General features: G+C 37.8%; 1 protein-coding gene across 11 annotated transcripts in view; it reads left to right on the plus strand.

Moving 5' to 3' along the window:
* The window catches only part of LOC110829924 (uncharacterized), a 79,101-nt gene extending 58,993 nt beyond the window's left edge, over nucleotides 1-20,108 (plus strand). For all 11 annotated transcript variants that reach the window (XM_087342913.1, XM_087342892.1, XM_087342893.1 and 8 more), the window contains 11 exons: nucleotides 402-624; nucleotides 1,270-1,365; nucleotides 3,117-3,357; nucleotides 4,274-7,119; nucleotides 7,454-7,966; nucleotides 8,503-8,665; nucleotides 9,815-10,063; nucleotides 10,773-10,878; nucleotides 12,078-12,339; nucleotides 13,584-14,881; nucleotides 15,441-20,108. In XM_087342913.1, coding sequence (XP_087199039.1) covers nucleotides 402-624; nucleotides 1,270-1,365; nucleotides 3,117-3,357; nucleotides 4,274-7,119; nucleotides 7,454-7,966; nucleotides 8,503-8,665; nucleotides 9,815-10,063; nucleotides 10,773-10,878; nucleotides 12,078-12,339; nucleotides 13,584-14,881; nucleotides 15,441-15,657 — 6,214 coding nt within the window. In that variant the 3' untranslated portion in view covers nucleotides 15,658-20,108. The remainder of the gene's footprint in view (nucleotides 1-401; nucleotides 625-1,269; nucleotides 1,366-3,116; nucleotides 3,358-4,273; nucleotides 7,120-7,453; nucleotides 7,967-8,502; nucleotides 8,666-9,814; nucleotides 10,064-10,772; nucleotides 10,879-12,077; nucleotides 12,340-13,583; nucleotides 14,882-15,440) is intronic.
* Nucleotides 20,109-22,345: the final 2,237 nt, after the last annotated feature.

The following is a 22,345-nucleotide window of genomic DNA, read 5'->3' on the forward strand; positions in this document are numbered from 1 at the left end:
CATTTGTGCACAAACTTTGTTTATGTTTCAGTTTTATGACAGTAACTAATGAACAAGTGGAAAATTTCAAAGTTTGTGTGGAGGTATATTATGGTTGGTCACATGAGTACGTGTACTCACACCTCATATCCAGAATCAGGCACATCTGATCTGTTGCGTCGTATGTTGTAAGGCAAACTGCAAATAAAAATAATAATTCATATTTTGTCATGTACACACAATAAATTAAATTTTATTTTAAAAAATACGACCCATTTTATTTGGGATAATTTAAATTCTAGAACTTATTGTTTCAGGAAATACAAAAACAAATATTTAATAATACGTTATTAATTTATGTGGCTATGAATTTGAGAAAAGGAAAGAAAATTAAACTCGTAACTTGTGATTATTTATCAAAGTTATCGGGACGGATCGTCCGCCACCCATCACTCACTGCACCATCACACCAGCGTTCTGTCATCTGTAGCAACATCGTATGCTTGTGATGACCTCACATATTATGATGACATGGCCAAGAACTTGGATGCAAACTTAGCTGAGGTGGACATGGAAGACTTCCGTACTGAAGATATCCATTCAATCCTCACCACATTACCAGCCATGTGCTGTGGAGAACTTCAGGTACCGGCTGTTAAATAAGTGTATTAAATGGTTAAACTGACTTGTCAAATTAACGTGTGTGTTCTGTGTATCACATGTCAACATACTATGCAGGTTTTCAGAGAAATATTCCTTCAATATTCATTGAGTGTTTATTTTGTTGAATTCCCGGCAAGTAAGGCACGTGACATTCAGACATTTCGGCTCGCTTAAAACTGTTGATGAATTTGTAACAGAATGCTGTTAGATATTAGCACATAAGCTAATTATATATGCCCAAACAAAAGAATAATACAGCGTTCAAGGCACTTCTGCAATCTGAAAGTTGTTTCAGATCTAAACTCGAGATGATGTCAGATTGTTACGTACATCAAATGTTGATTTCTAAATAAGAACTAAGTACCTCAAACGTTAGATTTTATTGAAATCTGTTAGTTATAATGAGAGTGTTGCAGACACGAGTAGCACAGATAATAATTGCTACCTTTTTTTATAAAATTACCCTGTTTCTTCGAAGATTATATTTACATTTCATACTACAATTTATTCTGATTTTGAAATCTTTTTAAATTTTTTATTACTTTGCCTTGTGGAAAATGTGTTTGAACATGTATGTTGTATCCTTGCCATAGTCCTCTGTGTTAACCAGAATTTGTTATTTGACAGTCCGAACGTGAAGGTGAGATGTTTGCGAGTGTCTCAGGTTCTATGATGACCAAGTTTGATCTCGATTCCTCCATAAGCCCTCACACCAGCTCTCAGGTATGAACCTGAATAATATCATTATCTACGTAGTTATAAATATGTAGTGTTATCTTTGAATATTACTGCCTCTTATAGGAGATTATCCGCCACGGTGGTCTAGCGGTTAGAACGCTGAGTTCGATTCCCGGCGGTGCTCACATTTACAACTTGTGTTGGGCAAGGCCGTGGTCCAGGCATCACAGAGTTTTCCTCCGGGGTTTCCCCGGTTTCTCTGTGTTATCCCAACAAATACTCCACTTTCATCGTCTCGCAAAAAGGGGGGCAAAGCAGGAGCGTTAAATGTCGTGGTCCCGATCGAACCCATGTACTGATGGGTTGTGAATCCTGCTAACCACCAATGCACACCATGTTTTATTTCTATTATAATCACACTGTTTGTGATATTTTGCACTCTGAGATTTTATTTAAATTCTGATCGTCAGTGAGCATCGCTGGTATTTCAAATGGTAGCCCAAAGGTTAACGTTTAATATAAGGAAGCAGGGGATCTGAAGCCTCATACTTGGGACTGGTGGCCAGACTTCAGTGGTTCAGCTGCTTTGATGCACAACAAACTGGACCATGCATAAGTTATGACACGTGGTCAGTAAAATTTAATTTGTACGTGATCAGTGTAGTTACTCACTGCATAGCAACCCAGCAAGTGTCTTTCTCATATTTTGTAGCAGACACACAATTTGCAGAAACATAAACACTAATTTTTTTTCATTGCTTGTAGGCTTTGGGCAATGTGATATGAAAATTTGTTAATAACTATGTACGTGTGGGTTTATAAGTTATGAAAAATAGATTATAACATTTTCTTGTATGAAGTTCAGTGGTTTACTTATTTTCATTCATGCCGACCTGGCCTCCTGTCCAGTGAGTGCCTAGGGTAAATGGCCAGAGCATGAAGTTGGCCGCTTAACTTAATATAGTGCAGTGGTTATGAATGTGTTGAGCTATTCCTCCATTCCCGCATCAATCTTTATTGCAGGGTACGAGAGGGAAAATCACATTTTACTTTTATATAGTCAAGATTTTGTTCAAAGTAATTCTGCAGAGAGAAGTCTCAAGTGGTAAAACACCATGAATATTATGAAAAATTTAATAAAGAATTGTATATACATGCTCAAAATGGATCTATTATGTTTATATGCTTTTGCTTTCTTTGATGTTTCTGATGAAACAGTAGTTTATCTCGTTGGCTATATGAGATAATGCAGTTCTATGAAAATCAATCCACGATGCTTTTCCTGCCATCACCTTCTTCTTCTACGGCTCTCTGGTCTGTATTCGGTCCATGGCCTCCTCAATTCTCCTCTTCCATTCAGTCCTCTGTTAGGCCCGTCTGTCCGAGGCTTTGATCGAGGTTTCGAAACATCTTCCTTTTTACGGTGCAAGGTTGTTCGCCTTGCGACCAACCCCCAACCTGGAGGACCAGGGTACCTGTCTTAGTCTGACCTCTCCCCCTACCAGTAGCTATGCTACCGCCAGCATAGCTCTTCGGATCATGCACGGCATACTTAATTGTTTCTCAGTATGTAGAGTATGAATTTAAAAAGTTCTCATGTATATCTCTAAAACATAACGTATAAAATACCGAAGCTACAACTGAAACGAATTGCTTTAATTGCATTTAATTATTCCTCAAAAAATGAAAGATCTTCTATCGTTATATGGAAGACACTGGAAAATGTTGACATCAGGAAACAAGCAGGTGATTTCTGCAAATTTATGTATTTTATTATGTTCTGTCACTGTAACTAGGGAGAAGAGGATTCTGCAGGCTCTACAGACACCATGTCCATCTGCAAATCAGAGCTGCTGTTCTCACCAGTGAAGGAATGTCCTCTCCCATCCACCAACTTCAGCGTTGACTCCCTGGACTGCGACCTTCTCACAGAACATGACATCATGCTCACTTGTCAGGCTAATAAAGACAACTACACCATTGCCTTTGAGGGCAGTATGACACTCTACTCTGAAGATTCAGACTACCATGAAGCAGGTATTCAGGTTCTCATAGTGGCAAGTATGCAGATATCTGTCTCCTGGGATGTTGCACCATGCAGTCTGGAAGAAGTTTGCTGATGCTTCAGACTTGCTTGCTGCCTCCATCAGGGCAATGATGCAGGCAGAAAACACCTTTTATATGTCAGTAAACTTTACCAGACTACATGATGCAGGAGACAGATATCTACATGAACATTATTCCCAAGTTGAATTCTGTGGTGTTAGAGAAGAGGGTTAAGTAAAAATAAATAAATATATCCATCTTCAGTACAGTATGTTCCTGCAAAATCTTGATATCTGCCTACTATAAGTCCACATGACATTAAATCCCAGAAGTTAGATATTACAGAATTTGTCTCATTAAAAGGATCAAGTGAAAATGGAGTTGTGTCATAAAAGAACAATACTGTCCATCTAGTGGTATAATGAGATACTTATTTATGTATATTACTGCATAAATATGCGTAATATACATATTGTTCTCCAGAAAAAAGATATAACTTAACCATCATTTCCATAATGTTACAGAACTGATTGATTGATTGATTTATCTGTATCTTGCTTATCCAGTGGTAAACTGACTTTGATACAGCTATGTACATAAAGGTAGAATTTCATTTAGTACATTTATCTAAGATGCCAAAAATATACAAATGTATCTTTATATTATATTATTATAATATTTATTTAAGAAACTCAAAAAGATCTAGATCAGTTGGATAAGGACCTCATACTTTTGTACCTTGTTAACTGTATTTAAATGTGGTGCTGTCTAAAACTCATGTCACTGTAGTCACTGTTTTCAATTGAGCACTTCAGTTAAGTAGGTAGTAGGGTAGTAGGAACATAGTAATATGTGTAATACATATGTTCAGGTACATGAATTATAGTATTCATTATATTTCCTTCAGGTGAAAGTGAGGCCACGACATCAGGGAGCAACAATTGGTCGAGTACCCGATTTGTGCATCCGGCAGGTGGACGAGGTGTGGGGGGTAGCCGTCCATTGGACACGTCGATGGCTCGCTCAGATTCCGTCTATACAACATGGAGCAAGTTAAAAAAACGTTCAAGCGAGGTGCAGCTAACACGACACCCATCCGGGAACAACAATACTACTTGCGCTGAGGGAGCATGCATTCCTAGTTTTCAGCCTGTGGATGCCACAGCCCTCAAGAGCCAAAGTATGCCCAACCTGTCACGACAACAGCGCAGGTGTCTGTTGGCTTCCGTGAGCAGTTCATCGATGGAATCAGAACCAAGAATGAGACCACATTTAGGGGGTTGTGTGAAGCTTTATGATGTTCATAACCATCATAACAGCAGCAGTCTTCTTTCAGCACACTCAGAAACCAACAGTTCACTGGATGGCGCCAGTAGCTGCAGTGGCGGAGGTGGCCGGAAGCAACATAACTTCAGTCTTGTCAAACTTTATATGAAACAGAAGAGTGTTAGTAATGAGGGAATGTTTTGTGCTATGGACCAGTCGTCTGTCAGTGAATGCTGGCCAGCTTCTAACAACAGCCAGTCAGAAGGTGAGAGTGATTCGTATAACCAAGACTCCATGCGACAGAGACCTTGTCATGTGATCAACATTGCTCCACCTGCCAGCCTTCTGAATGTTACTCGTGGCCTGCACGTTACGACGGACCATGAGAACGGTGCCCTCGGTTGTCTTAATGATTGCTGTTGTGAACTGCACGATACAGGAAACACCTGTGACAATGGTAATAAGACCAGAACGGATTATGGTACTGAAAATGGAAATGATTGTAAAACATCAATGGCTGATACTCTGGATGGAGCTACCAATAACTGGATTCGAGCAGATGATGCTACAACTGACTATTCCACGTGTTGTTTTGAAGATAGCCTGGTGGAACCGAGCAAGAAGGAGGACTCATACACTCATAGGCAGCATGAGCTTATTGAGGAAGAAGAGGAACGTGACTCAGACCAGTCAGAGTCAGTTGAGCAGTTGTCAGAGAGTGTCTCAAAGATTGAAGAATCCACTTTGGATATAAGAGCAAACAGCTGTATTAGTGATCAGCAGGAAGTACATTCTTTAAACTCTAGTCACACCAACATGTACAAGTTATTGAAACCAAAGTATAGTAGTAGCATTGCGAAGAATATGACAATGTTCAATGTAAACAACAATAACAGTATTGAGAGAGAGGACATCCAGATTCTTGGAAGGAAGAGACAGAGACAGGGAACCCAGACCAAAAGGTTGAATAGTTGTGGTAATTCCACACCTTCATTGTCTGGTGAGAGTATAAGTAACTGCAGTTCCAGTGAGGAAACAGAACCAACAAGATTACACATCTTATCACCTTCTACAAGAAAAGCTTGTAGCAGTCCAGCTACCATTGCATGTACCAAGAGCACAGCAACTCAGATACCAGTGCATCTTGTGCATCGAAGTATCCAAACTTCAGGGTATGCTGATGTTAACATGCTTAAGGCAGCTCCTTTCAAACTGCTGGAAAGTCCTATTGGAACTTCTCTAGTCAAGATCATCCTACCTAATGTGAAAACATTTCCAGGAGAAAGCAGGCTAGGAGATGAGGCAAAGAAACCTGTATATGTGTTTTATCCAAATTATACATTACCTGATTTAGCTTTCTTGAAAGAGAAACAGAAAGATTTAGATGTAGCAAAAGTATTTCTAATGCCTCAGAAATTCTCACCTCCACATACTCATGAGTCTGATAAATTGAATTCTCAGGCTAGGGCTGCAGGTAACAAGAAGATCCCAAGTACTGGTAAACCTCAGCGACCCTTCTCCTGCAATGATGTGGAGGCTCTCCGCAAGAAGGGTTTTGCTCACATCCGAGACTGGGACTCTCTAACCTTCTTGCTTCCAAGAGAATATCGTCAGATATTAGCTGAAGTTCCAGAAATTGTACATCACATGAAGGGAAAGAATGAAGATTCACTCCGACCTCTGTTTTGTGTGTCTCCTCCACTACGTCCACGCAACAAGATTTCAAGGCCAGTGAGCTGTGACTGTTCATCACTTGTAACAACTGCAGAAGTGAAACCCCTTCCAGTTGGCAGTAACACAGCAACAAATGTATCCTCATCATCTAGCACTGCAACACAACCATCATCAGGCTACCGTGGTTCCTCCACCATCCTCACAGATTCATCTTCAAATCACAATCAAAGCAATTATAATCCTCTTTTTGTATACCGTTATGACAGCGTAAGCTCGGAGTCTAGTCTTATGATGAATCAGCAGAAACCGGCAAGTGCCCAACAGCCATCATCACCTCCACTACCCAAGCGTTCAGTCTCACTCTCAAGTGGAGGAGAAGCATCAGGTCCTGAAAAACATGAAGACTCTGGTATGAATTCACCAACACCACCTAGACCACCACTCCCTCGAGGAATTCTGCGTAAATCCCTGGAAAGCAATAACGGCAATGCAGTTCATTATAATTGCAAAGCCCATAAGAATAGTGCCAACAGCAAGAGGTATAGTATGTTTGAATTAGGAGGCATGACAGAAATTTGCAGGGATAGCAAGAAAATGTTAGTGCAGAACAAGCGGCAATCTCTGCAAGATACTGACTTTTCAGAATATGCTGTGCTATCAAAGAAAACCACAGGAAACTGTAAAGCAGCTGAAGGTACATGGAGGAGAATTCCATCAGAGAAAGATGTTGATGAAATGGAAGATGAATATGATGATGAAGGAGTAGATGCTGGGACAGATACCAGCTTCGAGGAAGGTCATTTAGATTACCAGGTAAAAGTTTATTCTTACCCCACAAGTTTGTATTGACACATCACCATCCACCTCGCTTTCTTTCTTTTTAAATTCTGTTTACCTCTCTGTCTCTGTCCATGCACCTCCCTATTTATCTATGAAAGCATCTTGACTCAAATTCAAATCACAAATGAAACATTTTCATTATCTTTATACATCCAAGAATTCAATGCCACTTAATTCATCCTGATTTTCTGATTAGGAAGAAAAACCCGTTTATTTAGGGTTTTTATTTCCGGTTATATCTAATATGTTTCATCTCATGTTAACAAAATATTGCTTGTTGAAGTTCTGAGTTTTATTATTTTTTCAGGTTCGACCTCCAACACCACCCATCCCAAGGACACCTGATGTAGAAGATAGGTACTGCTTTACAAAATCAAAGCCAGAAGAGCAGCCCAGGGATGAAGATGAAGTGCTCCAGTTGGAGGAATTTTTACAGATGAGTGGTCTGTCAGCTGTCTGCTCTGCTGAGAGCCTTAAAGAATGGAATGAAGCTGACACGATAAAATTACGTCAACAAGTCAGTAAGTTCCTGTCTTGCAAACAAAGTAAAGACACATCATCCCATCAAGCAACTGGTGAACTTGATGGTAAACCTGGAAGAACTCCAAACAATACTCCAGAGCACCATACAGCCTGTGACTGCTCTAGCAGTATCAAGACAGCAGGACAAAAGAAGACTGTAAGCTTTGCTGAGAAAGTGTGTGTTCATGTCCGTGAGGCAAGTACACCAACTGAGGCTGCTAGTGATAGAGTTCTGTCGCACACTCCTCCAAACTCTCCTAATATATCAACAAATCTTGGGACACACAAAGCATATCAGGTACATAGCTTCATTATGATTGTCTAAATGTTTGTGACAAAATCCAGTGCCCTGTTATTATACTGAACATTTATCAGTCGTCGTCTTCTAGGTCGTAGCATGTCTTGCAGGTGGTTACCAGCTTTTCAGAAGAATGTATCACTTCTGTCAAGGTTAAATGAGTTGGGATCAAGATCGTCTCAAAGCCATTTTCTCACTTTTCAATTTCTCTCCTGTCCTATTTTCCACCCTACTTATATGAACATTTTACAATCCGATCCTCATTCTCTGCACCCTGCAGATTCCTTTAAAACACTGGTAAATGAACAATTTCATTGATATGAGAACTTCAAATCTCAGAAGTAATGTACTTTGTTTATTGTAGCCTCTACAGTGGCCTAATGGTAGACATTCATGATTAATGTTCAGAATTCCATGTTTGATCTCTTAGATCAGATGATGGTGATTGGTGTCTAGCTTCCAACAAAATGGTACCTTTCTGTTCGTTCTGTAAAACAGTTGCTGGAAAAATGCTGATATAATTTTCATGCTAACAGTGCAAGGCAAATCCCCCATTGGTGGATATGCCCATCCGAGAGGAAGTAGAGTTAAGTCCTGATGGATATGCCAGCCCACCATCCGAAGGAAGAAGGGTAGCCATAGTGCCAACCATTAGTGTGGCCCAGCGTCCCATTCCTGTTGACCTGTCTCAGAAAAGGGGTGAGTTATAGTTTTAAGAAAAGTAAATCTCTAGTGAATAATGGAGGGCATCTTATTGCAGAAGGATTTGCTGCTACAGGAAACAAGTTCTTCTCTAAATTTATTAACCATGCTTATGATTCTGAGTTCAGCCAAATGCACAACTTCACCTTTTCCTTTTTGATTTGATTGCCCTCATTCTGTGGTGAGGAATACAAACCATAAAGCACCTCATAATGCAGTTTTCTCCCTCCTGTTACTTCTTCTGGCTTAGATTAAAATATTCTCCTCAACATTTTATTTTCAAACACTGTCAAACTATTTTCTTCGATTTAGTGAAAGACAAAATTCTGCACCCATACAAAACAAGTAAATGTAATATTTGTCTACTGATTCATCATTCCAGACCAAAAGCTATTTCTAACAAGACAGTGTGAAGGAACATAAATTTTGATATGACACTGACTTTATTAAAACTTATATATTGTAAGATAAAATTACAGTAATATATTTTTAGGTGTTCTTCATGCTAAGGCATGTCTGTCTGCGTGTTTCTCTCATGTTATTTCTAGGAGGTAAGAAAACTGCATGACCAGGGATCATCGTTGTGCAACAGTGGAGACCTATTGTTATTCCTCTTCTTACTTATGTTACTGTTATTCCTTGGCCTTGCCTTCACAAGGCCAGACATTCCTTTTCCTCTATAAACTCATTTTAGATCATCTAGGCCTCAGGAGGGCCAGGATAGCTTCTGAGGAGCTTATTGCATTAGTACAAGAATGGCCTGCATTATGTGGCATGAAGAATGACTTTGAAATGTCAGTGTACTCCAAAGAGTACACCTTCTAAATCATGTAGTATATTGTGTCAGAATTTCCCTCATAAGTGAGAAACCAATCTTCAGACATGTGTGATTAGTGTGATAATGTAGTATGGAGCTTGGTCTACTGGGTTGTGATGCTGTGTAGACCTGTAGCTGAGTTCCAACATTTTAGAGGTGTATGTCCTTTTCATTTTCAGGCCCGAAGTGCAGCACTATGTTCCTCTCAAATGTTGGTACCGATCTACGAGACCACACAGCATCACAATCCACCTCAGAAAGGCCACCATGGACATTTTCACCACAGTGAAAACCTTAAATCTTTTATAATATTGAACTGTTGCTTACAGAGCTTGTGACTGCAGTCAGTGATGCAGTGGAACAGATAATCTGCCACTTCTCAGCAGCTCAGAACCAGGCACACCTCAACACGCTGGGAGACTCAAGTCACACCCCAGCCTGTGCCCAGTTGGCACTCGCCAAACTGTGCCCTGCTCTGTATGCTGTTCTGTGTGATGGGCTGCAACCCACTCTGAACACAGCTTTTGGTTCCATACAGAACTCAGTGTGGCAGGTTGTGGAGGCTTCAGCTCAGCAAGGTGAAATATTTGTTTATATTATCTTACGTTAAACATTACCAGCTCACATACAACACATGGTTCTCTGATGAAGGACCATCTCAGTATTAAAATTGATTAAAATTCTCCCTGGCTTTCGAAGTATGTTGATGGGGAATGGGAAATACATAAGGGCATCATGTCAGATGGGCATATCAACAAAATACTTGATTTACGGGAAACTAAATTCTTATGTCTGTTTGGTTTGAAAAATGTGCATTATTAGTGTTCATGTGCCCAAATGTAACTGTATCCCTTTGTAGAGCAGCATCAGAATTATGCCCTTCTGGCATGGCATACAGCCGATTGTTTTATGAAGATGTATATCTTCTGAGTTGTTGCACCATGTAGTCTGGAAGAAAATTACCATCGTTTCAGAGGTCCTTGCTGCCTCCATCATTGCCCTGATGATGAAGGCAACAAGGGCCTCTGAAACATCAGTAAACTTTTACCAGACAACCATCTTCAGACTCACTGCCATGAGAAACTCAAATCCTACAATTGTTTTATGCTGTTAGACCAGTTATTTCTAATTATGCAAATATGTTTATATGCCCTTTAGGCACGATGCCCTCAAAATTAATTGTTATTGTAGTAACCCTCTAATTCCTCTTAAAAGAAAAAGAAACTTATGATGTTCTAGTGCAGGTAGTTTAGTTATAGCATCTGATAATATGTATTGTCCACTCAGGTCCCATGACAAAGGCTCTTAGTGACTTGGTCCTGAGGCTGAATGGTGAAGATGTCCTTACAGAGGGTCTAATGAAGTTCAATGCATTTGTTTTTGGACTCCTGAAGTAAGTACATTTTCTCAGTATTTAACACGCTTAGAGTCAGACTTATGAGCTTTTGCAGTCCCGCAATCCCTGAAGCCTGGCCATTTTCCAAAAATAATATTTTCCATTAGAAAAGCATTATGCAGAAATTAAATTACACATGTACAAATATCATAGATTATGTTGTTCAGCATTATCTAAGAAACACTGCTCCTGTTGAGGTATGACTTATGACTAGAGTCAATTGTGTTGTGACCATTTTGTAAAGCCTATGGCAGTTTCTTATATACGCAACGTCATAATTGATGAAAACAATCTTTAAAATGTTTAACTTTATACTGTAACACATTCCAGAAAACCATCCTTCTAGTGCTGGAGTTATGCGTAAGCTAAATAAACTACAGCTTACAGAACCACAGTTTGAGTGGCCTTCAGATACTGATATATTTTTTCAGATAACTATAATATATGAGGGGCTCTTTAAATCCAAATTCATGCTGAAAAGATCCTGAGACAAATAAACTGTACTTACTTACTTAGAAGACCTGTTCTTCAGCAAGGACAATTGTCCTTGCGCAGGTCCCATAAACCGTAACTGAAATCTTTTAGTATTTAAAGTTGGATGTAGGCTTATGTCAAAAGCAACCTATGTAATGTAAACAAAATATGGATTCCAGTGACTTAACAGGTAGAAGAACTGAACAGTTTAGCTGGCTATTTTCTTTGACTTCATACCTGCAGTTCCAGATGTGTTTTAATTTTAAGAATGGACTCGCACTACATTGTCAGTTGTGAAGAGTATACTCAACATAGTTAACCCCATGTCCATATTAATGTTTTCTGAGAAAGCAGTGATCACTCGACAAACAGTTAAATCCATTTTTTAAATTTTTATAGTGGTCTCATCTTTATCATTGCTTAGGTCCTTATCAAAGTATTAATATGGCCCTGCATCCTTCACTTCTTCCATTTTTGATTTCTTAGGTAGCCCTTCCCATCGTACCAAATTCATGGAGCAGAATCCTTATTCCTTGCCATTTATTAAACTTGAAGGTTGTTACCCTGTTTAAAAAACCCACCACTATTCCCTAGTTAAATCCAGTTTACATCGTCACCCTTATTTATTTAAGATAAAATATTATTCTCTCATCTGTGGTAATATACTAGTAAGTTGATTGATGGTTCTCCAGATTAATATTGCATAAACTTGTTTTCCATAGTGTGCGCTCATTAGATGCATGGACAGGATATCTGCGTACAAGAGAAAGTGTCCTGCGCAAGCATTACACAACAGAGGGTCTCTTTTTGCTGGCAAATACTGCAGGTGCCTCTGTAAGGGCACTCACAGACCAGCTTCTTGCATCTCTTCAGCCTTTGTCTCTTCTGCCATTCAAGTTGGATCTACTGTTTGAGGTTCGGCAGTTGCACCTCAGTCTGCGACGCATGGGCTCCCTTCCTCAACCAGACGTCTCTAGCCAACAGGTATCATGTATTGTATGAACAAATAAGTGGCACAGATGACAAGTTTTAACTAACCTACAACATGGAGCAAAGCTCTTCTTAAGGAGCTGAAGATGATCAATATATTCCCCGCCTTTTATGAAACCTGAAGGTTCATTACTGTGTTTTGAAGAGCCTACCACTGGATCCTGTCCTTAGCCACATGAATTTTGTTTATTCCTTCATACCTTATTTATTGAACATATATTTTTATATTACCATCCCATTTATGTTTAGTTCTCCCAAGTAGATTCTTCCCTGCATATTTTCCAACTAAGATTTTGCATAAATACCTCTGTTCCTCCGTCTTCCGTGAAAGGGACGTCTTGAACATTTCACAGTATTCAGCTGGTAAAGAAACTCTCAGTCTTTCATGGAAGCAAAAAGCTAATTTCTCAGCATCTCCTTAAGGACAGGATATGCGTCCATTGGCACAAACATCCAAAAAATTCAACAACTGGAGATTGGTTTACCATGTTATGCCTTGGCTGGATTTCTTCATAAGATACTGAGCATGCTTGCTGGAAAATCAAAATCTTTTGTGAAGAATTCAGACCGGTTCATATAATTGTTAAAATCAATAAATCTAAAGGGTTCTCAAGGAAGGGTAGTTTTTACTTGACAGACTCTTCTGAGTACTTCCATGGCTCTGTTTTAGGGCTGTATTCTAGGGCCACTGATGACACCAGCAGTAGGCATATATGATAGAGGACATAATATTTTGTATTTCTCCTTCACAGGGTTCCTGGATTGGGTGGTTTTGGAATTGGTATATTTTAATTTCCATTTCCACATTTGCTTTAATCTTGACATTCATATGCCTTATTGGAATTGTTATTGTTAATCTTATCATTATGTCCCATTGACGTAACCCAATCTCAGGTTCTTTTGCACTTGCAGTTGTTCTGACCTAGACCGTTCAGTGAATGAGATTAGCTCATTCTGTTGGACCACACAGAGTAAACGTCCTTCCCCTTCATCACACCCGAAGACAAGAACAGATCCAGCCCTCGAAACATTGTATAATTTTATAACACCAGATGATGGACAAATCCAAAAACCCAATGGTCTGAGAAGCTAATTTTTGTATTTGCAAGAGCCAACCACTGGACCATGTCCTGAACCTCATGTATATGACTCCAAGAAGATTTTGATAATGTATTAGAAACCAAGGAAGACTTTTATGTAAACGTGTAATGTGTTATTTCATATTGGTTATTTTGCAGTCTTCCACATCATCTCCTACAAGTGGAAGACCCTGGACCCTGATGAAGATTGTACGATCGATTCAGAATAGTCTTAGTCAGTCTGGTGATGAGGAAAGCCAAGGAGGCTGGTACCATCGCAGACCAGTATCATCAGAGCTGTTGCCACAAGCTGAAGAAACAGCACACCATCCTAACTGCACTTCAGGCTCTTCAGGCAGTCCTCCTCTTCCAGATCTGCTGGACTCCTCTTCCTGTCCTCACAAACCATGGACTGGGGAGGATAAACCAAGACCTCGATCATGTGTTGATAATACAGTCCAGGGAGGAGGAGGATTCTCACTTGTAACAGACATAGCAAGTACAGTGAAGAAACGTTGGAGTGGCATACAGCTTAGCTCCAAGCTTTTCCAAGCATTTGACCGTCTAGCAGCAGAGGACACAGAGGAGGAATATTCAGACAGTCTGGAGAATAAGCCAAGAGAAAGGAAAAGACAGACATCTAGTTCATCAAACAATTCAACTAGTGACGACTATGCAGATAACATCAATAGAGATGAGTCTGCTTCACCAGCACCTATGTCGGCTGAGCAAACTGTGAAGACTAATGAGACAAACTCGGAAGAGTCTGTACCAGAAAAGAAGCCTGCTGCTGGAACTGGAGGAGGCAAGTTTAGAAGGTTGCAGATGAAGTGGGAAATGTTGAGTGGTAAAGAAGTAAGTACAAATGAGAAAGTTTCACCAGGAGGATTGACTTCACCAGGTCAGACTAGTGATAGTGCTGGTGGAAGCACCAACACCAGTGTTACCGGTAGTTGTCGATCAAAGATACCACGTCCTGTGAGTTCACCTATTAGAGCTTCAAGTATCCCTGTCCTGTCTCCTCAACAATCTACTCGCTCTAAGAAGACTGCTTCAATGCCACCTACCCCTACAAGCTCATCACAACTGAAAAGGCCAAGTAATGTCAGTGCCAAGATTAAGATCAGCCCATCAGGTATAAAAGAAAACAGTGATGGAAAAGACAGTACAGTTAGACCTCAGACTGGTAAATCTGCAAATGTAAATATTACACCCGTTGTGAAACGTCAGCCCTCGGCAGCGACACGATGCAGTAGAGTGGATCAGTTGCACAGTGAGGAGCAGGGACATGGTCCCAGGGTACATGCAACTAGACCAAGTAGCCTGCCATATAGACCAGCCAACACAACACAGGGGAACAAGAGTGGACAGGCAGCAAGTAAGACAGAGGTACAGAGGAGAGCTGCATCCTCGTCGCTTAATAGACAGAGGCATGGCGACAGTCAGGATGGGCCAAGGTAATGTGCTACTTACTTACGTTGAAGGGCTTCATGTTTTGGTAATATGAGAAGCAAATTGTGTGTATAGTGGTGCTTTGTTGGAAGCCAGGATTACTATTATACATTGTTGAAGTTCTTTAAGTGTAATTATTGTTCTGACCTTTCTTGTAATTCCTGCCAAAAGTTCTGGTCTCATTGCTTAGGAACTTCCGTAAAACTTCATTTCTTTACTATTACTAGCAAGAGTGCACATTTTGTTCTTAGGTTTTCCTGGGTTGTGATGGCATGTAGTGGTGGTTACAATCATTTTGGAAGAACATATTACCTCCATCTTCAGCATTAAACCCTTAATCCCGAAGATGAAAGTGATATATTCCTTTGAAATGTTGATAACCACCTGAAAGACTACATGGTATCACAACCCAGAAGACCACATCAGCATGATACAGCGTAAGATAAGCAACATGTTATGACTATGATATAGTTATCTACATGGCACATTTACTAAAACTCTTAATTTTTTTCTAAAACAGTTTCCAGGTTTCTATTGCCTGTGGTTTTAACTATATTGTTGCAGGTATGTTCAAACATTATATCATCGCCTACCTTCAGACAGCGGTCACTTATCGTTCAACGAAGGTGAACGACTGCGCCTCGTATTGGAAGTGGATGAGAAGTGGCTACTTTGTTGTAGGGGCAATCAGAAGGGGCTGGTTCCAAGAACAGCTGTAAATGCAGGTCTGGTACCAAGGCAAGCTGTGATTGCAATACAAGACAACATCTCAAGATTTTAATGATGATCCAGGATATGACAACACAACAGTGTCACAAAACCCAGCTTGTAAGACTGTCTAAGGCAAGAATATTATGAGGCATTTCATACCAAGAATAACTTTTATATACAAATATAATATAAATAAAATATTCCCATTCTTCAGCAGAAATGTAACTCTTATAATGGTCTCTGTCTTACTGTATAGTATACTAACAACACATTCTGCACAGTATATATATATATGTGGGTACTTCGCTTGTAACTATAGTACAACATATCTTATGTATCATGCAATGCTGATTTTGAACCATAATCTTGTGACCAGCTGACTGCTTCTTGATATGAAATGTCTCATTTGTCTGAAAGGATGCAGTTTCCTGCCCCATATTATTATATTAAGCACAAACTAAACTTTAAAGACTTTTCTTGTGAGATGATTGCAAAGTGTGATTGTGTCAGGTAAAAGTGAAAGAATTAAGGGAAGAAGATTAGCTTCTGAGTGTTGTGGCTTTATGATGTCAGGGTATTTGCAGATATTGATGAAATTAATTGCCATGCTGCTTGGTCCTGTGTTGTACTAAATACTTCTTTATTATGATGTAGAAATAATGTGTTAGATCTGTGTTCCCTGTATAAGCTAATGACAGAGAATTGATCTTAATGATAGATATTAAGTTTGCAAGTAGTAGAATAAATTCTTGCAGCTGCCAAGAAATTTTTGACCCCAAGTTACTGATATTGTGATAATCCTGTCTTAAATTTAATGATCCTCATTTCTTATGTCTTTATGTGTGTTCATTGTTCTTGTCACTTCGGGCTTGAAGCTGCTTGTATGTAATCTCTTTAACAGCTTTAGCTTTGTAAGGCGACCAGTAGTTGGCACCGTTCTGTAGCGTTTATACTGCACCTGAGCTTGCATGGGCCAGGTATATCCCGTTGATACCTTGTGGACCCCACTCCCAGCTCCCTCTCTGTATTCATTCTTGTGTAGAATTTCTTCTTTGTGTTTATTAAATTTTCCATTCAAATTTATTTTTCCAACTTGTTATTTGCTTCTAAATAAATGTTTTACAGTTATCAGGAACTGAAGATTTTTCAAAATGGAGCTCACAGCTACAAATACAAAACTTTGAATTTAATATTTAAGCACTGTTCCATGGTTCAGCACTGGATAAAATATTAATAGGAAGAACTGGAAAAGAGTAAAAATATCAGTTTCCTTGTTATTTATGTATAAAATTAACATGAAATGTGTCACAATAAATTGGAAACTAAAATGTGTTATTTTTGTTCAGGCTTGCAAAGAACAGATCATTCATTACAATTTTATATCAATTCTGCTCATGAGTTGTGCAGCTGTGCTGAATATTGCATGAAATAATTGTACAAAAATTGACAAAATTAATGTACGATAGGTGAAAAATGTAGGACGCTTATACAGCAATTTACTGATAGACATCAACATAAGATGTTCTGACAATTTGTCTGTTATGCGATTATGTTAAAGGAATGAGAGGCATTCTTGTGAAACATTATCTGCAGTAACTAAAAAAAATATGGAGTACTTGTATTTTAATACTATTTTAGAGACTGCAGGAAGTTCCTTCACAGAGTATCGTAACTAGAGCATTTATCAATTCATAGAATTAAACGGTATTTTTAATTTTCAATAAATTTAACTGAATACACACCAGTTTTGCAAGTTTGTATATGGCTGATAACTTCATATGATCTCCATAGATTTATGAAATTCTGTAATGTCAGAATATTATGACAGCTGTTAGAATTTATTCTTGTGCAAGGTTGCTAGTTCTTACCATAATGAAAAATCTTTCTTTTTTTCTACAAGTACAAATACTGGTATCATGACATGCATGTGATGCAGTAATGTATGCAATCCTCTCTGCACTCCCTAATGTTAATCTGTTCAATGTTACCAACCCAAGATAATATAAGACCAAATATGTGGGAATGAATAGCATAGTTGTTATAACAGTATGTGATATATTTATATTCTAGGGTAAAAACTCATCCCATATCCCTTGTGACGTATATGTAGGTTTTGTTTAACGTAGCAATATATAGATAATATTCCAGCAAAAGTGACAATTGACTAAGTAGGATTTTAGGTTCATGGCAGTGACTCCCAAGATGACTCTTCTGAGCGTAGCACTATGCAGTCTGGTAGAAGTTTACCAACCATCAGAGTAATGAGTCACCCTGATGATGGGGGCAGCAAGGACCTCTGAAATGTTGATAAACTTCTGCCAGACTACATGGTGCTGCAACAAGTTTTTTTTATTACTTTTTAAGTAATTTCTTTGTTAAGGTGTAGCAGTTGTTGAAAAATGTTTAATTTAAAAAATAAGATAACCTTTCAAGCTTAAATATGATTCCTTTTATATGGTATTATGGACGTTAGCACTAGTACAAGAAAGATGCAGTGAGCATGTAAAATATATTCTTAGTTTCCTTGCCTACAGATTAATTTCTGACTAATGAAGTCTGATGTGGTAAATGGTTATACTTTCATTGTTTTGACTCTTTGATTACTTATGCTGATGAGTAGAAACATCTGCCTTACTTTATTTTCAATATAGGAACTGTCTTTGTTTAGTACTCTTAAATATCAGTTTATAAAATTTGTTTAAAAATATAGGCACTGAAATAAGATATAATAATAATGGAATGTACCAATCTCATGCTGTAAACAAATTTATGCTTATCTTCACAATGATGATGATGATGATGATGACGATCAAGATCAGGTGATATGTAATTATATTCATAGACCTCAGATATAGGTAGAAGGTCAGATTGGGCACATTCCAGGTTTATGTAGAAATCCAATTGTCTTTGATACATATAAACCACAAATACTTGTTCATGCTATAAGAATGAAATTGTGAATGCTTCAAATTTATTTGAGAGTGATTGTAGGGGGTCAAACAGTGTTACTGGGCTGACCTCTCCTATCAAGAGTCTGACCACCTACCCCTCCCTGTGGCAGCAGAGAAGTTGTCACAGTTACTGAGAAATCGGTTTATTATTAAATATCTGTCGATTGTAACGTATACTTCATGTAAGCCACAGTGGGATCACTCATGTACTTAACACAGCATAGGATGCACACTTGCCAACTCTGAAAATAATTGGCAACCCTGTGAAGTCATAATCAGCATGGAGATGTACAGCCCATGCAAACCAATATTCTTAAGTCTTATTTCACGTTCAGATGCAATGTTATTCAAAATTCTAGTCATAAAGAAACATTTTCACTTTTTATTTGATTTAGTCCTCTTACATTGGGCCTTATGCAAACTGTATTTATGTCTGTGTGGATATACTGTAAAAGAATGGCGTGGTACATTGATCATTTCAGCATATAATCAGTTTATTTTAATTTTGTTTTTCCATTACACCACAAAATTTGTTTATATAATTTCAAGTAAATTTCACACTGATGTGCAAAACTTCCTCATAGGAACACTACATATGTTGCCCAACAAATTATTTTGACTTTTATCCAGTAATATTTCACAGCTATCAAATATGTAACCTAACAAAATGGGTTAGAAGACCATCTTATTGCAATTAAACTGATTTTCACTTTTTATCAGAATGTCAAAATGTGTGTGATGTATGGAGTAGTATGATTGTGTGGTATTTGAATGTATTAATTTTTCTAAGACTACATTTGTCAGGTTTGCTGGAAAATAGAATATTATAGTTGTACCTCAGTAGCATTTTGGATAGCTTCAAGTCTTATTACAGAATGAATCAGTATCCTCTGTCCATTGATAATTGCTATGCTATTTGTAGATTTAACTTCAGTTATAACAATTATAAATTAAATAAAATGTACATCTATTTTTGGGAGGGTTATCTGTGGCCTTTTTATCAGTAACAAAGTAACACATTCTCTGAAGCCTGGTATGAGCCTGGTCAAGGAGATAGGAATTCAAGTACGAAAAGCCAAAGGTAGGACTTACGCACTGTTGCATCCTTTAGAACAATGCACGAAGACTTTAAGGCTCTTGTGTATAATTGTGTCCTTGTCTTTTTAGGTATGTATGTAGCTATGTAGTTTCATTTGGTGCACAGTCCACTCTGTTACTTCGGTAAAAATTCAAGAGATGTGCATTTTGTTAATACATAAACGAGAAGTAAGTTGTAAAAAGGGGGATTTTTTAATGTCTTCAATTAGTTTAATAAATATTACCTTAGGATCTAAGGTATATTAAGTTTTGTTAAATTTTTTACTTTTTCTGCTCTATTTAATTTCTCTTTTGTAACCTCAGTGTACATACAAAATATGATTTGTGTAAATAGAAAATTGTTTATAAGGAACAAGAACCTTTATTAGGATTTCATCTACATATGTAATATGAAATGACAAGAGTCATCCACATATACAAAAACTTCTGTAGTAATGTAGTACTGTATTCAAAATATATTACTTAGGATTCCTGTGGCTTGTATTGTATGTAGATGTTGGTGTGAGAATCATTGCAGAAACTGAAAGGCATGAACAAGGTGTTGGCCTAAAAGTGAGTAAGAAATAGACACACATTAAAGTAAGTACTTTTATGAAACAAAATAAGCCAGCTTGCACCTTTGGATAAGTAATTATAATTTTATTTATGCTTTGGACTTCATCACTACATCAATAAATGTCTTTCGCAGGGAAAACAGGTGGTACCCCATGCTTGCTGTTCCATATTGTAAAGACTAGCAAACAAAAGGTTCTTTCAAGGCAGATTAGATATTACTCTTCTAATTTCTAGAAACCCTGTTGGCATTTCTATTTTAAGAACAAATAAGATCAAGAACAAAACATATTATACAGCCATTTTCTTAGCAGAATGAATTATACAGAGGACAATTCTGCACATTTCTTGTAATTATAAATAAAAGGCAAAGTCATCAGTAGGGTAGCAGGTAAGAAAGCACATACTGTCGACACTGTAAACATTTTTCAGTGACAGTACTTTGTAGCTTGCTGTCTCTGCTCCTGTGTCAGTAATGTCTTTGGTTTGTGTACTGTAAGCATTTGTTTTCATTCTACCTACTAGCTAGAAATGTAGGCAAAATGCAGAGTTTTGTCCTGGCCAATACACTAATGTGAAATGAATGTCAGATATGTTGTTTGAAAGTATATACAGATTCCCAATTGCATTTCCAGTGTCCTGTTAATGACTTCATTTCTATTGAAGGAATAGTGTGGATGAAGTATTGCTTATTTTTCTGTAAAGTGTAATGCTGAGCTTTTCAATTAACCCATATGTTAAATTTTGTACTTTAGAAAAATGAAAGGTACTTTTTTTAATATACGCACACAGTGATACATAGTGATTGTCTGAAAACTGATGGACCTTTCAGTTTCAGTATGTGTGTGGCATGTACCATTGTTAAGTTCCATACATTTGACCTTTTTGCCAGTAATTAATATATTTGAGACCAAACGACAATACATCTGATGTGTCCTTATATTTATCATAAGCATTAATATGAACAGACATGATTATCATGAATTTTAAAACTATCCTTACCATTAGTTCCTTCAGTAAGTTAATAGACTGCTGATCGCTGGTTTGTAATGAAACAACAATTTCAGAATCTCAATGAGGAATTTTATGACAAGCATTTTGTAAATGTAATATAAAAATTCTGTGTCAGCAACAATAGATTGGATCACACACAGACAATACCAGCTGTTAGCATTTGTTTGTCTAACCTTTTAAGTGCTAATTTAAAAACAAGATGGTGTAAATCTCTTTAATTTTTCACACTTACAAAACATTGAAATAAATTTGACTGTACTACATAATACAGGTAATGTATGTAGTATGGTATTAGATTGATGGACTCTGAGCATAATTTGGAATGTGTGTGGATAATATTTTTAGTTATTGCTTGTTAAAAAATCTCTGGAAATATTCAAATGGAGTTATGATAAAATACCACATTTTTAATCACATCTGTTACTTCATGTCTTAAGAAATTTATATGCTTTGTCTTTAGTGAGTGTGTAGGGAGAGGGCATGTTTTTGCAAACATAGTAATTAATATTCAGGTTCCATAAAAGGTGGATAACATGTTAACCTGAGTGACCGTTATCATCGTAGAATAACGTTTGTAAGTATCTGACATGAAACACTGATGTATAAATTCTTTGGATACTGAAGTTATTATAGACCAAGGTGGTGGATGGCCCGCTAGGTTTGTCAGGACTGTTATGTTCAAGGGCATTGAATGCTGTAAGACTTATGATACCCCTAATTTCCTTGTGAATGTAATTTTAACAATTCAGAATTGCATTCATAGTGAAATTAAGGGCAGATTCAATTCAAGGAATGCTTGCTGCCATCAGTTCAGAAACTCCTGTCTTCCCATGTGCTGTCTAGAAATGCAGAGATTGAAATAAAACAAAACAAAACAAAACAAATTTTACATGTTACAGGTGTGAAATTGAGTCTCTCACATTAAGGAAAGAACACATATTATGATTAAGAAGAGTGGACGTAGGATGGATGAAGTGATGGGAGGATGGAGAAAGCTGCATAATGAGGAACTCCATAGTTTGTACACTTCACAAAATATTATTGTGATAAATCAAGGATGAGATGGGCAGTGCATATTTTGGGGAGATGAGAAATGCATACAAAATTTTTATTGGAACGCCTGGAAGGAGAGGAAGGAACCAC

Source organism: Zootermopsis nevadensis, unplaced genomic scaffold (genome assembly GCF_977971745.1).
Source record: "Zootermopsis nevadensis isolate Lab colony 2312 unplaced genomic scaffold, Znev_1.0 Znev_ptg000001l, whole genome shotgun sequence".
Classification (NCBI taxonomy): Eukaryota; Metazoa; Arthropoda; class Insecta; order Blattodea; family Termopsidae; genus Zootermopsis; species Zootermopsis nevadensis.